This window comes from Phoca vitulina, unplaced genomic scaffold (genome assembly GCF_004348235.1).
Source record: "Phoca vitulina isolate PV1807 unplaced genomic scaffold, GSC_HSeal_1.0 scaffold119, whole genome shotgun sequence".
Lineage (NCBI taxonomy): Eukaryota > Metazoa > Chordata > Mammalia > Carnivora > Phocidae > Phoca > Phoca vitulina.
This window is the reverse complement of record NW_022589822.1, coordinates 784,843-805,998: the sequence shown is the minus strand read 5'-3', so window position 1 is coordinate 805,998 and position 21,156 is coordinate 784,843. Positions and strand designations below refer to the sequence as shown.

At 40.3% G+C, this 21,156-nt stretch overlaps 2 protein-coding genes across 5 annotated transcripts in view; one reads left to right on the top strand and one right to left on the bottom strand.

The window, feature by feature from the left end:
- Positions 1-21,156, bottom strand: part of F8 (coagulation factor VIII) — a 126,682-nt gene that overhangs the window by 83,803 nt on the left and 21,723 nt on the right. For all 4 annotated transcript variants that reach the window (XM_032398724.1, XM_032398722.1, XM_032398721.1 and 1 more), the window contains 7 exons: positions 18,042-18,164; positions 15,644-15,856; positions 11,454-11,522; positions 8,207-8,311; positions 6,117-6,338; positions 3,370-3,628; positions 2,966-3,137 (listed from right to left, as the gene is read on the bottom strand). In XM_032398724.1, coding sequence (XP_032254615.1) covers positions 2,966-3,137; positions 3,370-3,628; positions 6,117-6,338; positions 8,207-8,311; positions 11,454-11,522; positions 15,644-15,856; positions 18,042-18,164 — 1,163 coding nt within the window. The remainder of the gene's footprint in view (positions 1-2,965; positions 3,138-3,369; positions 3,629-6,116; positions 6,339-8,206; positions 8,312-11,453; positions 11,523-15,643; positions 15,857-18,041; positions 18,165-21,156) is intronic.
- F8A1 (coagulation factor VIII associated 1) overlaps positions 1-21,156 on the top strand; it is a 92,472-nt gene that overhangs the window by 65,768 nt on the left and 5,548 nt on the right. The window lies entirely within an intron of this gene.

Genomic DNA, 21,156 nt, shown 5'->3' with positions numbered 1-21,156 from the left:
ATAAAATTTATGAAGAAAAATTATACAAGGATAGCTAATTAAAATGTTGAAGAAGTACAATCAGGGAAGACTTGCTCTACAAATACCAAAACACAGGACAAGGTTGCAGTCATCAAAACAGAGTGGTAACAGATCAATTAAAGAAAACAGATATTAGCAATTTGGTATATAATAAAGGAGGCATTTTTAATTTAGTGAAAAAAGGATCAGTTGGCCCAGTTAGCTCTCATTTGGGAAAATCCTTATTTGACACTATACACTATAACCAAAAGTAACTTCCAGAGCAATTAAAATCCTTATTGTAAAAATAAAACTATAAAAGTATAAAGAATAAAATGTAATAGACTATTTTTTTTTTTTTTTTTTTTTTTTTTTAAAGATTTTATTTATTTATTCATGAGAGACAGAGAGAGAGAGAGAGAGAGAGAGAGAGGCAGAGGGAGAAGCAGACTCCCAAGGAGCAGGGAGCCCGATGTGGGCCTCGATCCCAGGACCCTGAGATCATGACCTGAGCCGAAGGCAGACGCTTAACCATCTGAGCCACCCAGGCGCCCTGTAATAGACTATTTTTATAATCTGGAGGTGATGAAGACATTCCAAGGCAGAAATCATAAATCAAAAATATCCAGAAAAATATAAATAAAAAGACTGATAAAAGATCTTCACTGTAGGAGCGCCTGGGTGGCTCAGTCGGTTGAGCATCTGCCTTCGGCTCAGGTCTTGATCCCAGGGTCCTGGGATCAAGTCCCTCATTGGGCTCCTTGCTCAGCGGGGAGCCTGCTTCTCCCTCTCCCCTTGCTTCTCCCCCCTGCTCATGCTCTCTCTCTGTCAAATAAATAAATAAAATCTTAAAAAAAAAGATCTTGACTGTATAAAGACTAAAAATCTTTGTAGGACAAAAGTACAAGTGACAGATTGAAAAAAATATTTGAAAAATAACAATGTGCCAATATCCACACTGCATAAAGCCTTTTACAAATATATAAGCAAGAGACAACCATCCTAATAGAAAACTGGACAAAATTTCAGGCAATTTGCTGAGGGTGTCATGTAAATAGTCAACAAACATGAAACAGCAATTTCACTACTAATTGGGGAAATGCAAATGAAGACAGTATATAAATACTTAGCTTATCAAATTGGAAAATTTTTCTGAAGGCTTATAATATACATTGTCAATGATGTGGGGAAAGCATACTCAGACACTCTTGGTGAGGGTCTAAATTGGGGCAGAATTGCTGAAAGACTTTGGCACTATCTAACAAAACTCCACATCAGGAAAGGTAGCCTTGTGTGCACAGTCTTTGGATCCCTACTTGGCTATGTAAGAATGGGTCTTAAGCCTGGGACACCACCTTACCAGGAGCTAAAGAGCCCACATAGCCTATGGCAGGCTTATCACCTTGCATGGGAGTATCTTTCCTTGTTTCAGTCTCAGTGGGTGGTCCTTTGTTCTGCTTAAGCATGTGCATCAGTGACCCTCATGCATGCCCTCAGCTTTCAGTATTTCAGACTCCTTGGGGGAGGAGCTGGGATCCTTCTGTCTCAGCACAAGGGGGGTACACAGAGGCCAACTGCCCTGTGCTGGCTGCTGAGGGATATCTGCTAGCCATAGGGGACCCATGCATACTACTGGAGCTGACCTTGCTCTGTCTCTTCTCTATGTAAGTAGAAGCACTGTGTCATCCAGGGCTTGATTGCCTTGTGTTTTCCTGGGTGACTCTGCTACCAAGATGATGTGGGCAGAAGTGTTTGGATTTCTATTCCCAGTGGTTGGCATGTAATATAGTTGGAGTCCTCCTCTGGCACTGGTAACAGGTTCATGGTGTTCTGCTCACACTCCATATATAATGATCAGCATCCTTCAAAACATTTTGGAGCAGCTGAGTTGATACAAACAACCATCCATCTCTAAATTGATTGTGAAAAAATAAATCCCTATTTTTTTAAACCACGGCTTATTCAGTACCCTATTCTTTGCAGCATAAGCCTTCTTAATACCCTATATCAAGGGACAGCAAACATTTTCTGGAAAGGGCCAGACAGTAAATGCTCTAAACTTTGTGAGCCATATCTAGTCTCTGTCACATGTTTGTCGTATTATTATTATTATTATTATTCTTTTCTTTCTTTTTTTTTTTTAAGATTTTATTTATTTATTTGAGAGAGAATGAGATAGAGAGAGCATGAGAGGGTGGATGGTCAGAGGGAGAAGGAGACTCCCTGCTGAGCAGGGAGCCCGATGCGGGACTCGATCCCGGGACTCCAGGACCATGACCTGAGCCGAAGGCAGTCGCTTAACCAACTGAGCCACCCAGGCGCCCATTATTATTCTTTTCTTTACAACACTTTAAAAAGGTAAAATCTGGGGCGCCTGGGCGACTCAGTGGGTTAAGAGTCTGCCTTTGGCTCAGATCGTGATCCCGGAGTCCCGGGATCCATGGGATCCATGCCAGGATTGAGCCCTGAGTTGGGCTTCCTGCTCAGTGGGGAGAATGCTTCTCCTTGCCCCTCTGTTCCTCCCCACCGCTCGTGCTCTCTCTCATTCGCTCACTCTCTCAAATAAATAAATAAAATCTTAAAAAAAATTAAAAGGTAAAATCCTTCACAGGCTGAAAGGTCACAGGCTGTCCAAAAACACACTATGAGCCAAATTAGGCTCACAGGCCACAGTCTGATGATTCCTGTACTATATAATTAGTGGAAAAAAATTATATAAGGATATGTATCAAAGACCATGTAATAAGTGTTTCAAAGGGGTGACAGGTTTAATGGGTGGCATTAAATTTGTATTCTATATACTCATATTTTTAAAACAAATTTATAATTTATATTTGTATAACATAATTTTTAGAAGATCATAACCATTGGAACACAAAACTGAATTATGAAGCTTTTAGAAACTCAAAATGCTCCAGACTTTCTCTTCATAATTACCCAACCTTATTCTTCTTCCTCAACTTACCAACAGTGTGTCTCCAACTTCTCCATAAAGTAAAGGTCCCAGGATTCCTGATTCATACTGAATAGCTTCACGAGTCTTAAATGTTTCATCTGTGTATGCCATAAATCGGACTTTTTTGTACTTCCTACCAATCTGCTGAGGACCATTGTTCAAATACAGATTTTTATAACTTCTGCATGAGACACAAATAGATGAGATGTTGGGATGGAGAATTCTAGGTAGAGGACAGGTGGCTAAAATCCAGCTCTAAAACAGCTGAAATGATTTAATCGATGAAAAGGCGTGAGAAAAATACAAGTAAATACAATAAACATGGTTTGAAGATTTGTTGTTTTGAATAATTGGCAATAACCTTTTAAAAATGAGGAAGAGTTCATATCAAGAGTTAAAAGGTGCTTGCTTACCTATCATTGGGGGTGGGGCCTGAGGGAGCATAGTCCCAGTCCTCCTCTTCAGCAGCAATATAGTGGACCCAAGTTTTAGGATGCTTCTTGGCAACTGAGCGGATTTGGATAAAGGGAGAGGAGTTGTCATCACCAAAGCTAACCACGTCCATGTCAGAGTCATAAAGATCACCATAATCTTCCTCTTCTTCATTATTTTTCATCCGTACTTGGGGTTCCTCTGGGCAGCTATCTACTTTGACATAAGCTTCCATACCACCTGAGGTCAGACAAACCAAACAATGTCAGATTCCTATAAGACTTGCCTTAACTTCTACAACTTCTTTGTCTCTCATTAGGCCTTCAAGACCCTCTCTTAAGTGTTCCCTTCCCCACACCTATACCCTTATCTTGTCACTCTCCTATAGGGATTACCTCCCCCGTAGCTGGTACTTGCTGGTTTCTTCCTATGATTTTTGCACTCACCATTTCCCTTCTGCCTGACTCTCCTCCAGTATATGTTTTATCCTTCTTTCAAGACTCACTCATTTGCTCTTATAATATGTATGAATATTTTCTTTCTGGAATTGGCTCTGAACATATCACTCTCCAATTCTCTAATTATAAACAAGTAGACTTGAGAAACTGTATATTTTCAGCATTTGGATGCCTAGGTCAAACCAACTCCCCATTCTGCCAGTTACCAGTACTCCACTGAATTATGATACAAACCATTGATTTAATAAGTTTACTAGGAAAAATGTCAGTGTAGATATAAATTTTAAGACATTTCAAGTTCATAAAAACATGAAAAGGTACAACTTAGAGTTAAGGAAATATATGTTATATATTTTAAGAGCATGTCTGCCTGTGACTAGTTATAAGCCCTACAGCAAGTCTATTCAACAATTTCAATCTCATCTTTAGCTTTATAATATGTGGATAGTAATAATTCCCACCCAATCTATGCTATAGGGCTATTTTGAAAATCAATACTAAGAAGGCAGACCTATTTACTAGAGGATGGGGAATATGGTAGATTTCAGGAGCAGCAAACAAGTAGTCTGGGGTTCATGCGGCTTTAAACATAATTCCTTCTAGATCTAAAAATGAAAGGATTTGTCTGCGGTCCAACAAGACAAAGCATTTTTCTGAAAAAATGACAATTAAAATCAGTGGGAAAAAGTCAAAATAATAAAACAAAACATAAAGTAAATTCCTCAAACTAGATAACAACCAACTTGCATACAAGTAAATGACCTATTCCTCTGTGCCTATAGGATCAACTTCCTTTGTCCCCTAACATCTTGTCAAAAGTCCCATAAAATTATGTAACAGATGAGGAAAAGAGGTCCCTATTCTTCATCACTACAGAGCACTACAAACAAGGTCACTCACAGAACATGAGAAAATGGTGGATGCATGGCAAGATCAAATCTCTTCTCCAAGGCAAGCAAGTAATCTGAAGAGAGGGGTAATACAGGAGTGCTAGAACAAACAAGTGCTGTTAGACACGAAAGATGAGGCCTCCTCAATGTTTTTCTCCAACAACCCTCATGGGCCACAACAGAGGAGAAGACAAAGAGGAATGTTAGATTGATCCAACATTAAGAGTTAGCAGAGTTAGGGCGCCTGGGTGGCTCAGTCGTTAAGCGTCTGCCTTCGGCTCAGGTCATGGTCCCAGGGTCCTGGGATCGAGCCCCGCATCGGGCTCTCTGTTCAGCGGGGAGCCTGCTTCTCCCTCTCCCACTCTGCCTGCTTGTGTTCCCTCTCTCACTGTCTCTCTCTGTCAAATAAATAAATAGAGTCTTTAAAAAAAAAAAAAAAGAGCAGAGTAAATATACAAGAAGGAAAATGGGGGTGGGATGATCATGTTATATGAATTTTCAGTCTGTAGCTACAAATGAGGTCACATTAATGATAATTTGAAACCGTATTACTGTCCCAACTTGCTTAGACAGGACCTTTAACCCTTTGCAAAGTCCTCATTAAGAAGTCTTTGAAAACCTCACGTGGTGTTTCACATATGCTCACCAACTTCCACTCCCACATTGCTTCTCCCAGTGTCTGCTATCCCCGACAGGCTCTGTATTTCCCATGTCTCTCATCTCCTTCCAGGTATTGATGGAGTGCCTCTATGTACACCAGTAGTCTGGTGTTTCAGAGTGAGTACTGCAATATCCTCTGGGCATCACTACTGCTAGCCTGCAGCCCTTATGGTTACAACCTAGACAATGCTGGACTTTTTTTATTTCCTTAAATTTCTCAAAAACATCTCTTCAGGGGTGCCTGGGTGGCTCAGTTGGTTAAGCATCTGCCTTCAGCTCAGGTCATGGTCTCAGGGTCCTGGGATTGAGCCCCACATCGGGCTCCCTGCTCTGCGGGAAGCCTGCTTCTCCCTCTCCCACTCCCCCTGCTTGCGTTCCCTCTCTCGCTGTGTCTCTGTCTGTCAAATAAGCAAATAAAATCTTAAAAAAAACCCCCATCTCTTTAGCTATGATCTACAATCCCTCTCTCCATAGCACTGAAGCCTGGTTAATTGGATCTGGCCAGGAAACCAATGATACACTGTCCTCCCCACTTTCACCACCTCATTCGTCCCTAAAATGTCTCCCCTCCGCTATTATAGTCATTTAAACTAAAAATTCACCAGTACTACTAACACTCAAGCCCTCTTACATCCAAGGTAAAATCTTATAATGGACAGTGGACAGTAAAAGAAGAGCTGAATATTTATAATACTCGTTTTTAAGATCAACAGATATTACCATGTTGGTGGGAAGGGATATGACAGAACAGTAGAAACTGGCCAAGGTCCATCAGGAATGTCTGAGCAGTAAGGAAAGTGATTGGTGAGATCTCCAAGGAGGCCTGGCGATGGTTCCTCACAAGAAATGTGTGACCTTCTAGAAAAATTGAGTGCACTTCGGGGGTGGTGCCCATTCCAATCACATGCCAATAGATTGATCTCTTGTGACATCCAGTCAGACCTGTAACATGGGAAAGTAAGACAGTTATGGTCAAGAAGTAGAGAATTTGAAATGGAAAACACTTTCTAGGATAGGATAGACAAATTGACCTTCAAATTTTATTACTAACTTGGAACCAAACTTTCCGAGGATGCTGGGGTACTGCCAAACCAATAGCTCTTGCCAAGGTCAGCAATGAGTGTCGTGCTGCTAAATCCAATGGACACTTTTCAATAATCTGCACCTGGTGACCACTCATTCCTTCTTGAGATTCTCTTCCTCCCTTGTCCTCTGTGCCAACCCTCTCTGGGTTTTGTTCCCCTGTTGTTTAGATAGCTCCCTCTTCTGCCTCCTTTCCTGACCCTTCATTAAATGACGGATCACCTAGGACTCAGCCCTAGGCTTATTCTCTTGTTAATAAATATTTTATCTTTGAATAATATCAAAATTATGCAAGTGAGAGTTATTCTTCTCACCACTCTCACTTCCTAAATCCAGTCTGATACTAATTATGACAATATAATTAATAATACTAATATTTACTGAGCACTTGTTTTATATCAAGCACTGTCCAAACTATTTTACAAGTTTTAACTCATTCAACTCCAGTAATCACATGAATGTAGAAACTATTGTTATCAGGAGAGGATCCTGATGCCCAGTTCAAATTGGAACCCAAGCAGCTGTATGTTTAGATCTTACACTGTTAACTACTAGGGCACAGCTGTCTCATATTTTGCCTCCTGAAGCTTTCAAATATACATATTTTTTCACCATCATTACTACCCCCCCCCACATCTTAATTCAAGCTAGCTACCATTATCTCTTGTCTGTCTCAAATCCAAACTCTCTAGTAAGGCCTAGAAAGCCCTGAATGGTATTGCCAATTTAATTCTCATGCCTTTGTATGGGACCTCTTTTTCCCAGGGGAAGCTTTAACATCTTCTCTTTGTTCTCTGAAATTCCACAATCATAATTTTGTGTGGGGATCTTTTTTTATTTATCCTGCTGGGAAATTTGAGTATGAAAACTCAAATATTTTCATCCTTAACACTTTCTTCTATCATTTCTTTGATTTTTAAAATCTGTTTTAAAATGTATTCCAAATCTCTTTTTGTTTTACTTTCTGGGAGATTTTCTCTATTCTAACTACCTTCTATTGAGTTTGTATTTTCACAATCATATTCCTAACTTTTGTTAGCATACTCCTGGTTTGATTGTTTCTTTTCATAGAATCATATTATTACTTTATTGATGCAGTATCTTCTTGAATCTTTATGAAAATACTAAGTAGACCTTTTGACAAGTTTTCTTCTAAGTATTATCTCTTTTTCTTCTGGGATTATTATTTTTTTGTTTATCTCTGCATATCCCTTTCATGTTTCAGGTTTCCCTTAAATATTTGTTCATCCTTGGCTGTTCACCTATATTTAAGCAAAAGGGAAGAGAAATCTGTGAGCTCTGTGTACATGGGCAGGGCTTCATTTTTAGGTCACTGGAAGAAGAATCAGCCACTTCAGTTTAAGCCCTCACCAGAGGCCAGAATTCAGTGGGCTTTCCTCTGGGGATACAGAGCTGTCTGAGGAGAACCAGAGAAGAGAGCTCTGGTGGTGAATGCAGAAGACCCTGAGGATTCTTTTTTTTTTTTTTTAAGATTTTATTTATTTATTTATTTGAGAGAGTGCATGAGAGAGCATGCACGGAGGAAGGGGCAGACGGGGAGGGAAAGGTTCTCAAGCAGACTCCCCGTTGAGGGTGGCACACAAAGCAGGGCTCCATCTCATGACTCTGAGATCATGACCTGAGCTGAAACCAAGAGTCAGATGCCTAACTGGCTGCGCCACCCAGGCGCCCTGACCCTGAGGATTCCTGAGCAGGTGTGTACATACCTGGCAGAGACCTGTTTATATAGCCATTGACTGTGTGCATTTCATGCTGGGCCTGAGCAGATGCAGGATCCAAAGCCTCATTTGTTTCTGAGTGCCAACTTTTCCCTGATGAGAGAGGAGGCAAATATAGGGCCAGCTAAGTGTCTGTCTCATGAATCACTCTCCCTCTCTCCTTCCCTCCCTCCCATGGGTCAAAGAGTGCTCACACCTTAAGCATTTTTGTCAGTACAGTAGGCATGGATGACTTGCCCTCAAAGTCAGTAAGAGAAAGGCAGAAGACAATTACCAAAAGGCAGACATTTCTTGCTCAAATTGATTATCTCTCCCTATATTTGTCCATAACAGTAGATGGGAAGGGATGATGGCAAATGATAACTAGAAGGGAGAATATCGGTTAGTTTGTGCCATGAGGACTTCATTCTATTCATTCACTGACTCATTTAAAAGGGAGCAGATGAAAATCATCTTAGAAAAGGGCTCTCAGTCCCTGTCCTCATCCTAATTGCTTCATTCAGATTGTAGTAATGAAAACTCAAGAACCTGAAAGCTTTCCACCCACCTCCCTGAAATTAAGTTCCTTTATCTGTTCATCTACTGATTCGTTCATTCATCCAAACATATTTACTGAGCACTACTGAGTGCTAGGCACTGAGGACAGAGAAGACACAGTCTCTGCCTTCAAGGTGCTTACAATTTAGCTTGAATAGAGAAATTGACAATTGTAACAGAGTGGAGAGTAATGTAACAGAGATTAGAACAGGCTAATACAGATGCAGAGAGGAGAAGGGACTTCACTTGACTTGAAGGGAAAGGGATATAAAATCAAAGAAGCAGGCAATGATGATTTAATGTGATAAGGAGGAAACTCCAGGTGCTGTGGAAACGTATAAATGTAAAATGCAGACTGGAAGGAGAAGGAAAAACTTAACTTGGTGTGAAGGTGCAGACAGGCTTTCTAGGCAGAGGTAACAGCATAAACAAGGGTCTGGATGCAAGAAAGAGCATGGTACGTTTCAGTGTGATACAAACTGTGTTCAGGGTGGCTGGGGCCTGTACAGTGAGGCTAGACAGGTCATCAGTAATAATGGAGTGTTGGGGACACAAAAAGACAGGGAGACTAGTCAGGAGAGGGATGATGAGGTCCTCAATTCAGAAGAGGCAGTGTGGGAGGATAAGATGGGAGAGAAGATGATCATGCTGTTGCTTATATTAGGAGGAGGAGGTGGCAGAAGTTCTGCACCACATAATGTTCTAATTTACTTAATTTAAATCACTTACTTAATCCCCACAACTATCCTATGAAGAAAGTATTATTATTTCAATTTTCAATTTGAGGAAACTGAGACACAAAGAGTTTAAGTAACTTACCACACAGAAGCACACAGCAGAATGCTGGTTGCCAGGAGCAGAGGGGTGGGGGAAATGGGGAATTATTGTCTAAAGAGTACAAACTTTCAGTACTTTTTTAGATTTATTTTTTTAGAGAGGGGGAGGGGAAGAGAGAGAGGGGGAGAGAAAGAATTCTCAAGCAGACTTCGCGCTGAGCACAGAGTCTGACACAGAGGCTCAATCTCATAATCCTGAGATCATGACCTGAGACGAAGCCAAGAGTTGGACACTCAACTGCACCACTCAGGTGCTCCCAAACTTTCAGTTTTAAGATGAGTAAGTTCCAGGGATCTGCTATACAGGTGTGGTAACTACACTGAAAATATGCTAAAGGACTAGGTTATAGGTGCACTCATCACACACAAAAAATGGTAACTATGTGAGGAGACATATATTGATTAGCTTGACTATAGTAATCATTTTATTATCTTTCGTATATCAAATCATCATATTGTACCCCTTAAATATTCATTTTTTTTAAAAAAATTGTCTTAAAAAGACACATGAAAAGATGCTCAACCTAATTACTAATCATCAGGGAAATACAAATCAAAACTGCAATGAGATACCACCTCACATTACTCAAAAATGGCTAGTATCAAAAAGACAAGAGATAACAGGTGTTGGCAAGGATGAGGAGAAAAAGGAAGCCTTGTGCACTATTGTTGGGAGTGCAAACTGGTGCAGACACTGTGGAAAACAGTATGGAGGGTCCTCAAAACATGAAAAATAGAACTACTCTATGATCCAGTAATTCCACTTCTGGGTATTTACCCCCAAAATACAAAACCACTAATTCGATGGGATATATGTACCCCTATGTTTACTGCAGCATTATTTACAATAGCCAAGATATGGAAGCAGCCAAAGTGTCCATCCATAGATGAATGGATAAAGAACAGGTGGTATGTGTGTGTATATATACATAAAAGAATGAGATCTTCCCATTTGCAGCAACATAAATGGACCTAGAGAGTATTTCACTTATGCTAAGTGAAATGAGTCAGAGAAAGAGAAATACTGTATGGCTTCACTTTTACGTAGAATCTAAAAAACAAAACAGACAAAGCAGAAACAGACCCACAAACACAGAGAACAAACTGGTGGTTGACAGGGGGTGGTGGGGGTTGGGAGATGGGCAAGTAGGTGAAGGGGTTAATGAAGTACAAACTTCCAGTTATAAAAAAAGTAAGTCACAGGGATGAAAGTACAGCCTAGGGAATATGGTCAATACTACTGCAATACACTTATCATGGTGAGCATTTCATAATATATATAATCGGATCATTATTCTCTACACCTGAAACTAACAGATGTCAACTATACTTCAACCAAAAATCTTTTTAAAATTTAAATTAAAAAATAAATAAAATTTTCTAAAAAAAGATAAGAGGGGAGGGGGGTAGGGGGATGGGTTAGCCCGGTGTTGGGTATTAAAGAGGGCACGTTCTGCATGGAGCACTGGGTGTTATACACAAACAATGAATCATGGAACACTACATTAAAAACTAATGATGTAATGTATGGTGATTAACATAACATAATAATAATGAAAAAAGATAAAAGGAAGTATTTAAAAATTAGAGCTAAAAGTCTTTGTTAATGGATTTAATGAGGGGGATAAACCCAGCCTGTTACCCAGCTCCTCTATCTTCTTACCTGATAGCTCCCAATGGAACTCAGGCTGTATTTTTTCTGGAAATTCAGTTCCATCCCCACTTCCTTCATTCCTGAACAGTTTATGATCTTTCTATAATCACTTCCTCTGGACAATAGCAGCCCTCATTCTCAAATACCAGATTAAATTAATATATTCTATTTTTTTAGGAGCCCCAAATTCAGATTGCAGCTCACTAACCTTCATCAAATACAGCAAAAAGTAGTACAAATTCATGCAAGGTCTGTGTCCTTTCTTTGGCCAGACTCCCTGAAAAAAAAGTGAGAACATTTATCTTCTATTGAGAATCCTGTCATAGGAAATCAACACTAGGAGGAGACATCACTTCATCTACTGCTTTGTCTTTTGGTCTCCTGTTAACCTTACCATAGTATTGCTTCTTTGGTGTCAGGTGTCCTATACCAGTTCTTCTAATACTATTTGGGGTAAACGACTTTTTTCATTTCAAATTTGTTGCAGACCAGTATTTATGTAAAATACAAGAAAAATGAATTACTCAGAAAATGAAATTAAAGAAACATGCAAAATATAAGCCCATATAATCATATTTCATATACGTATATATACATGTATTCAGAACAAACTTAAAAGAGGAAAATTGCAAAAACTGTAAATGCTGTTCATGGGAAGTGTGCATATAGGCAAATATAAATAATTTCTATTATGCTTTTAACTTTTTTTACTTTTGCAAAGTATTATGACCAAAATAACAATGATCGATATTAAACCCCTATAATCACACTTCAAGTGAACACCATGTATACCAATATTTCAAGTTGTTAATGTTACAAATGAACTTGCTTCATGCTTTAATTATTGAATTTGTTGGTTGTCTTTCTTAGCATTGTATTTCTTCATTGGGAAATTTTCTTTGCAGGCTTACTTTAAGCAGGAAGATTTTTGTTTATGACATTCTTCTTTTTTCTTGTACCCTTGACACTTGAAAGTAAATCTTCGATTGGACGAAGAAAGTAACTCACCTATACAAATTTAAAATATAGGTAAAGCTGTCTGAAAACATTTGAATTCTTTTTATTTTTAAAATTACCAAGTAGTGAAACTGACTTTTACTTTTGGTGTATAAGTCATGGGCCTTAACACAGGTATAGATAGATGTATGGTATGGATGTACTACAGTTTGTTTAACCATTCACTTGTTGAAGGGCATTTAGGTTGTTTCCAGTTCTTGGCTATTACAAATAAAGCTGCTGTGAACATTAATGTACATACAGATTTTTATGTGAATATTAAGTTTTCATTTGTCTAGGGTAAATACTCAGGAATGGAAATTAAATATATATTTACCTTTATAAGAAATTGCCTATAATTGTGACACCAATTCCAGTGTACATGGGTTTTTCCCTACCACCAAACAATTCTGTGACATCAGCTGGGTGTCCTACATTTTAACTTAATTCTGAAACTATTTCCCTGGAGATGGTGTAGATTCCCACAGGTTAAGGGCTCAGTTCTACCAGACTTCCCTGCACCCATATGTCAGATGCCAATCCCCATCACGTATGCAACTCATCCCTCCCCACCTCCTCTCTGGTAACCATCAGTTTGTTCTGTAGTTAAGCCTGTTTCTTGGTTTGCCTCTCTGTTTCCTTTTTTCCCCATTTGCTCATATGTTTTGTTTCTTAAATTTCACGAGTGAAATCATAAGGTATTTGTCTTCAACTTATTTTGCTTAGCATTATACTCTCTAGCTCCATCCCTGTCATTGTAAATGGCAAGACTTCATTACAAAAGAAAGCATACTCTTGCCATAGGATCCAGCAACTGTGCTCCTTGGCATTTACCCAAAGGGGTTGAAAACTATGTATGCATACAAACCTGCACATGGATGTTTATAGCAGCTTTATTCATAACTGTTAAAACTTGGAAGCAACCAAGATGTCCTTCATTGGTGAGTAGATAAATAAACTGTGGTCCATCCAGACAACAGAATATTATTCAGTGCTAATAAGAAAAAAGCTATCAAGCCATGAGAAGACATGGAGGAAACCTAAATGCATATTACTAAGTGGAAGAAGCCAATATAAAAAGGCTACATGCTGTATAATTTCAACTATTTCACATTCTGGAAAAGGCAAAACTATGGAGACAATTTAAAAAATCAGTGGTTGCTGGGGGTGGGACAGGAAAGGATGAATAGGTGGGGACACAGAGGATTTTTAGAATAGTGAAACTATTCTGTATGATACTATAATGGTGGATACATGTCATTCTACATTTGTCCAAACCTGTAGACTGCAAACCAACAAGAGTGAACCCTCATGTAAAGTATGGACTTTGGTTGATAATGTCAGTGTAGGTTACAATTGTAACAGGCACACCACTCTGGTGCAGGATGTTGATAGTGGGGCAGGCTCTGTGTGTGGGTGGCAGACAGGTGGTATTTGGGAATTCTCTGTACTTTCTGCTCAATTTTGCTGTAAACCTAAACTATTCTAAAAATAGAGTCCATTTAAAAGGAAAAAAACTACTGGCTACCCTGTACCTCCCATGCTGAAAAGACCCTGTGGAAAGCTCCAGCTATTTGAGTTTCCAAGCCCAGGTGCCAGACATGTGAATAAAGTTTCATTCAGGATGACCTTGGCTCCAGCACTATTTGACTACAACCTCATCAGACAGTGGGGTACAAGAGGACTGCAGATCCGGCTGTCATTCTGAGAGGTAGAGTGGCTCATATAAGGTCTCCAGTCTGGCCAGGGATCTGCTGCTGCTGCTTCTTTTTTTTTTTTTTTAAAGATTTTATTTATTTATCTGGCAGAGAGAGACACAGCGAGAGAGGGAACACAAGCAGGGGGAGTGGGAGAGGGAGAAGCAGGCTTCCCGCCGAGCAGGGAGCCTGATGCGGGGCTCGATCCCAGGACCCCAGGATCATGACCTGAGCCGAACGAACGCAGACGCTTAATGACTGAGCCACCCAGGTGCCTCAGATCTGGTGCTTCTTCCTGCCCTTCTCTTCCTCTTCCAAAGGCAAGGTTTCAAGGCAGGGAGTAGAAAGCCTTGGGGAGAGGCTAAAGGGCTAGGGCATTTTGGGGCACCTGGGTGGCTCAGTTGGTTAAGCATCTGAATCTTGATTTTAGCTCAGGTCATGATCTCATGGGTCATGGGATCAAGCCCCGAGTTGGACTCCGTGCTCAGCAGGGAGTCTGCTTGAGGATTCTCTCTCTCCCTCTCCCTCTGCCCGTCCCTGCACATGCACACACACCCTTGCACTCTCATAATAAATAAATAAATAGCTAGAGCAAATTAAAAAAAAAAAAAGAAATCCTGAGACAGACCACCAAGTAAACATACTCCCAAATTCCATGAGAGACCCACAAAAACCATGAGAAATGATAAATGATGACTGTCATTTTTAGCCACTAAATTATGGGGACATGCAGTAATAGTCAAAGGAAAAAAACGTCCCATGAAGCTGATTTCACTATTAAAAACTTAGAATTAAAGAAAATTCTGCAATGTTTACTTCCCTAATTTAGTGTATGCTATTAAACTATAAATTAAAAACAGGTTTAATTAGGGGCGCCCAGGTGGCTCAGTCGTTAAGCCTCTGCCTTTGGCTCAGGTCATCCTCCCAGGGTCCTAGGATCGAGCCCCATGTCAGGCTCCCTGCTCCGCGGGAAGCCTGCTTCTCCCTCTCCCTCTCCCACTCCCCCCGCTTGTGTTCCCTCTCTAGCTGTGTTTCTCTCTCTCAAATAAATAAATAAAATCTTTTAAAAAAACAAGTTTAATTAAATTTTTTAAAGATTTTATTTATTTATTTATTTGATAGAGAGAGAGTGAGCACAAGCAGGAGGAACAGCAGAGGGAGATGGAGAAGCAGGGAGCCCGATGTGGGGCTCAATCCCAGGACAATGGGGTCAGGACTGAGCCACCCAGGTGCCCCAGGTTTAATTAAATTTAAGATGATTTTTAGAATAACAAGTTATAGATGTTTGCTTTTCTCCTATTTTTTTTAAAGTGGGCTCCACGCCCAGCACAGAGCCCAATGCAGAGCCCAATGTGGGGCTCGAATTCACGACCCTGAGATTAAGACCTGAGCTGAAATCAACAGTTGGACTTAACTGACTGAGCCACCTAGGCACCCTGCTTTTCTCCAATTTTTAAATGCTTTTGAGATACAGATGACACAGTTGGATGTGTTTATCTCCAGAAAGCTTTCAGGGAACTTAACACAAAATTTACAAAAGGCACTACTGAGATAGCTCACTGAATGTAGTATTTTCTTTCCATGGGCATGTTGCTAGGAAAAAGAACCTCCTTTAAATGAAAGAACACAAATGCTTTAATAATTGACCCAGATGTTTATACTTCCATGCTTATTTGATTTGAGTCCTACCCTTTCTCACACTTACCTTCTTTGCAAACCAGCAGGGCTCCAATGAGGCCTGAATTCAGGTCTTTCACCAGGTCCACATGAGAAAAATATGAGTAGGTGAGACATGGTGGATCAGAGGCCATTGGACCGTTCTCTTTCAGGACCTGCCAGACATAAGTATGGCTTTCACCAGGAATGACTTTATCATCTTCCTTCTCCTTTTGGCTGGTCTGATCCTCATATTCAGCACCTAAGCAAGAAGGGATAAAATTGTCCTTTCCATACCCATTGTTCACTCAAGGAAACATAGCAAGTTTATCGTTATCAGTAGATTCTATCAGTAGAAAGAAACAGACTTTCTGCAACTTAATTTGGAAGACTATCAAACAGCCTCATATATTTCAGAGAAGTTGTAGACCACTAATGCAAGCATGAGGGGTTGAGTGGTTCTCACTGTGACCTCCAGATTCTAACCAATAGTATTGCTTCCATCATTGCATCTTTTTATCTAGTTCATATCAATTCAACTCAACAGACATACATTGGTTACGTACTTTGTCCCAGACTCTCTAATGAGTAATGGTCATGGAAAGATGAGATACAGAGATTTAGAGGGGGAGGGGGAGGGTAGGGGCAGAGGGAGTGGGAGAAAGAGAATCTTAAGCAGACTCCACACCCAGCACGGAGCCTGACACGGGGTTTGAACTCGCAACCCTGAAGATCATGATCTGAGCCAAAATCTAGAGTCTGACACTTAACCAACTGAGCAACCCAGGTGGCCCTTTTTAAAAATGTTTTTAACTTGGTTCTTCTCTGGAGGAGCAGATCACATCAGGGGCAGATATTTTCTGGCTGTCTCATGCTTAGTGATGTTAAAATTAACCCCTGGATTAGTTTGATACCTTGATTCTAAATTGAGCACTATATGTGTTCATTGTTAATGAAGTATCTTTGCTTCTAGGTCATTTCAGTGGACAGAAGTAGAAACTATTTAAAGGCACTGACATAATGCCTTATACTTCTATTGAAACATTTTTCTAGCAACTTCACTATAACTTCCTGGATTTATAATGGTCTCTGGAGTTCCAGAGCAGCCCAAAACATTCAGGAGGCTCTTTATTTATACCTTATCCCATAACATCTATACATCTGAGAGAGGGACCTCTCCAACAGAGCAGTACAAGAGACCCTTGCACTGCCCCTACTCTGCCTGTACTTTTACTACAGGTGTGCACTAGGTACTACTGGCTTCATCCAGAAGCAACATCAGACCAACACCTTGGCAGAGAGTGATAGACATTTTTAAAAACCTGAGTTGGCACCTGGGGAAGGAGTGTGTGTGTGATCATGGACTGATATTAAATTCTAGGTAGTAGATACATTTGGATAGGGAGGAAGGGAATCAGAAGGGATACATAAAGGGATTCAACTGTATAATGTTTAATTTCTTTCTTTAATTTCTTAAAGCAAAGATGGCAAATATTTTTATTTTTTAAAAAATTTTTAAAAGATTTTATTTATTTATTTGACAGAGAGAGACAGCAAGAGAGGGAAAAGTCTGCCCTGATCTTATGAGTACAACTCAAAAAATTAAGACTTTCCAATTTCAGAATGAGAAATTAGTCAACATAGGGCATGTGCTCTGATAGTTTATTAATGATTTGCTTGAATCTTCTTGATCTATATATGCCATAGTCTATCTGGAAAATATCATAGTTAATTGTGGTACCCCCTTCACTCCCTTCCTGCATTGTGAAGGTTAAGGAGAAGCTACGTAAAGTAGGGACTCTGGCCAAACAGGTTTTTGTTTTAACAAAGTCAGTTTGTGCTTCTGGTAGGTGGCTCTTATCACATGGTGGCATCCATATTTAGAAACTGGGGGGAGGAGAAGCAGAGAAAGTGTCTGGACAGTCAGAATCTAAGGAAAGAGAAGATGAAATCCATTTCACTTCCATACCATGAGCCTTGATCCTCCCTAGGAAGTTTTCTGGGCATAGGAAGGCAGACGAAGTGGAATTGTTAGGATCAGTGGCCTGGCTCCTCAAGGGAGAATAGGAACCAAATTAAACTTCAGGGCTTATGGGGCACCTGGGTGGCTCAGTTGGTTAAGTGTCTGGCTTCAGCTCAGGTCATGATCGCAGGGTCCTGAGAGCAAGTCCTGCATCAGGCTCCTTGCTTGGCGGGGAGTCTCCTTCTCCCTCTCCCTCTGCTGCTCCCCCTGCTTGTGCGCACATGTGTGCTCACTCTCTTTCTCAAAAAAATAAAATCTTAAAAAAAATAAACTTCAGGGCTTAGACGAAAATGACAATGTTCCTGACTTCATGAAATTGGCCTAGGTTTGAATCCTGAGTACACCATTCACTAGCTGTAGGACCTTGTATTCAATACTCCTTTATCCCTGAGATGACAGGAGAATAGGAGGGCATTTGACTCACCTTCAGAAGCTTTCCAATAGGATACACCAACAGCATGAAGACTGACAGGATGAGAAGCCATGTTCTTAAGTATAATGACCACTGTGTCATAAACTTCAGCACGGATGGTAGGACCCAGCAAACCTGCAAGAATGAGATGCCACCCAAAGGTCACTTTGAGAGTGGTACTCCAGGAAACCTGATATTATGAAAGTGATGGCCAAAGTCACAGTGGAAAAACATGACCCTGTGATTATCAATAAAAAGTAGTAACTGACTGAATAAACGCATAAACTGCTATCACCAGCTCAGAGTCATGGTTGTTCTGAGGATAGATTTCTGGCAATTTATTCAATGTATTCATTCATTCAACTAATAGTTGAGTTCCTACTATAGTCTAGGAACTGCCCTAGGCACTGGAGATGCAGTAGTGAAGAAGACAGATCATGGAAACTACATTCTGGAGAATGTAATTAAGCACATAAAGAAATAACAAGAAATATTCTTTTTTTAAAAAATATTTTTATTTATTTGAGAGAGAGAATGAGAGAGAAAGCACAAGAGGGGGGAGGGTCAGAGGGAGAAGCAGACTCCCCGCTGAGTGGGGAGCCTGACATGGGACTCAATCGTGGGAATCTGGGATTATGACCTGAGCCGAAGGCAGACGCCTAACCAACAGAGCCGCCCAGGCGCCCCAACAAGAAATATTCTGATTGTTGTAAATGCTATAAAAGATGGTGGTGTGCTAGAAAATGATGAAGCAGGAGACAGAATCTTTTAAATATAGTGGTTAGGAAGGGCATCTTTGAAGAGGTGGCATTTGAGCAGAGATCTAACTAAATTGAAAAGAAGCAAGATTTGTAAATATCTAGTAGAATAACATTCAAAGCAGATAAAACAAATGGAAAAGTCCTGAGACAGGAATAATCTTGACACAGTTGAGTAACATGTGAATGAACAGGGGAATAAGAGAAAATAAGGTTATAAAGGCAGGCAGGGAACATAACATGTAGGACTTTGTAGGCCACAGGAGTTTGGGTGAATTTGGAATTTACAAGAAGTATGCAGACTTGGGACTTGTTTTGGATGAATAGTCAACAAGACTTGCTGATGGATTGGATGTTAGAGATAGGAAAAAAAACAAGAGCAGCCAGGGATGACTCCTGTGGTTTGGGTTTGTGCAACTGGGTGGTAGGCAGGCCAAGAGGCAGAAAATTAAGAGGAAAATCAAGACTTCTGACTTATAAACATATTAAGTATAAGATGCCTACAAATGATTTATTGAATGAAGTGGATTCAATGGGTCAAAAACATCAAAGAGATTTATTTTTCATAGTTTTTAACTGTGCTATGTGGAGGGACACCTGGGTGGCTCAGTCAGTTAAGTGTCTGCCTTTGGCTCAGGTCATGATCCCAGGTTCCTGGGATCGAGTCCCGCTTTGGGCTCCCTGTTCTGCGGGGAGCTGCTTCTCCCTCTCCTGCTCCCCCTGCTTGTGCTCTCTCTCTGTGTCAAATAAATAAATAACATCTTAAAAAAAAACCACCTGTGTTACGTGGAGTTTCCCCTCTTGCACTTTGAACAATTCCAATGTTTTCCAGTAACCATCACATATTAGCAGTCTAGCTTAATATCAAACATCTGATGTATCCTGCAATGTAAGGGTCCCTCCCTCCTCCAGCTTTCTCATCTTCCTCTCCGAATCCGCCTCCCCCACTCACCTTCTATCTCCTGACCCTCTAAGCTTGTAGCTAGTAAGAAAAGGACAGGGGTGTAAAAAGAGGCATGATGACAAGATCTTTCTTGGAAAGAATAGTGATAATGTGGCTTTGCTAGCCCCTGGTTGTGGGGCATGCCAAAATTCTGTCTCTCTCTTTCTTAGGGAACTTATATGAGTTCTTTGGAGACTCTCTCCTTCCAAATCATGCCCTCTCCAGCTGTCACTTGTATATCTCTTCTCAGTTTCTGCTTCTGGCAATACAATTAGAGAGACTTTTTCTATCGGGGTCACCTAGCCCTGGCAGGAAGGCCTCTCAGGCAGGGTCTTCTTGAGACGAATCTTGTCCTATGACCTTCCTCATCTCACACCTAACAGTGGTAGTGCAGTTAGCTTCAGCTATAACCCACTCTCTTTATTATGCCATCAGGGGAAGTTCCCTGAAGACTCTGACCTTGAAAGTTTTTTCAGATAAAAAGCAGGAACTAGTCAGAGTCTTAGGCGTTCCACAGGTCTTATGTCAAGTCTTCTAAGTGGTTCTCCTAAAGGCTTCCTCACTACAGCTTGACATGAGGGTGAAACCTTCCTCCCACTATGGGCTGGGGAACATACAAATCACCAAAAATGGTTTACAAAGAAATCCTCAAACCTAAATTATTTCATAAGTTCCTAGCCTTCTTTTATTTAGGCTTGAGGTGCAAGATGGGCTGAGGGTTGCAGAACCAATTTTGGGTCACCACCTGAACAAGTCCCTGAATAAGTCCTACATATGAGGGCTGACATCTCTTTTTTTTTTCCATCAGATTTTAATTTAAATTCTAGGTAGTTAACATACAGTGCAATATTGGTTTCAGGAGTAGGGGCGCCTGGGTGGCTCAGTTGGTTAAATATTTGAGTCTTGATTTCGGTTCAGGTCATGATTTCAGGGTCTTGAGATTAAGCCCTGCAACATGCTCTGTGTTGGGTGTGGAGCCTGCTTGGGATTCTTTCTCTCCCTCTCTCTCTGCTCCTCTTCCTCATTCTCTCTCACTCTAAATATATATATATATATATATATATATGTGTGTGTGTGTGTGTGTGTACATACATATATATACACACATACACATACATACATACATATACTGGTTTCAGGAGAATTCAATGATTCATCACTTACATACAATATCTAGTGCTTATCATAACATGTGTCCTTCTTCATATCCATCACCGATCTAGCCCATCCCCACCCACCTCCCTCCATCAACCTTCTATTTGTTCTCTATTGTTAAGAGTTTCCCATGGTTTGTTTCTGTCTCATAAAATTTATTTCTTTTCTCTTAGTCCAAGATTTCAAACTGGGTAAAACTGACCTTTTATAATTTTAAAAAATAATCTCTATACCCAACATAGGGTTTGAACTTACAACCACAAGATCAAGA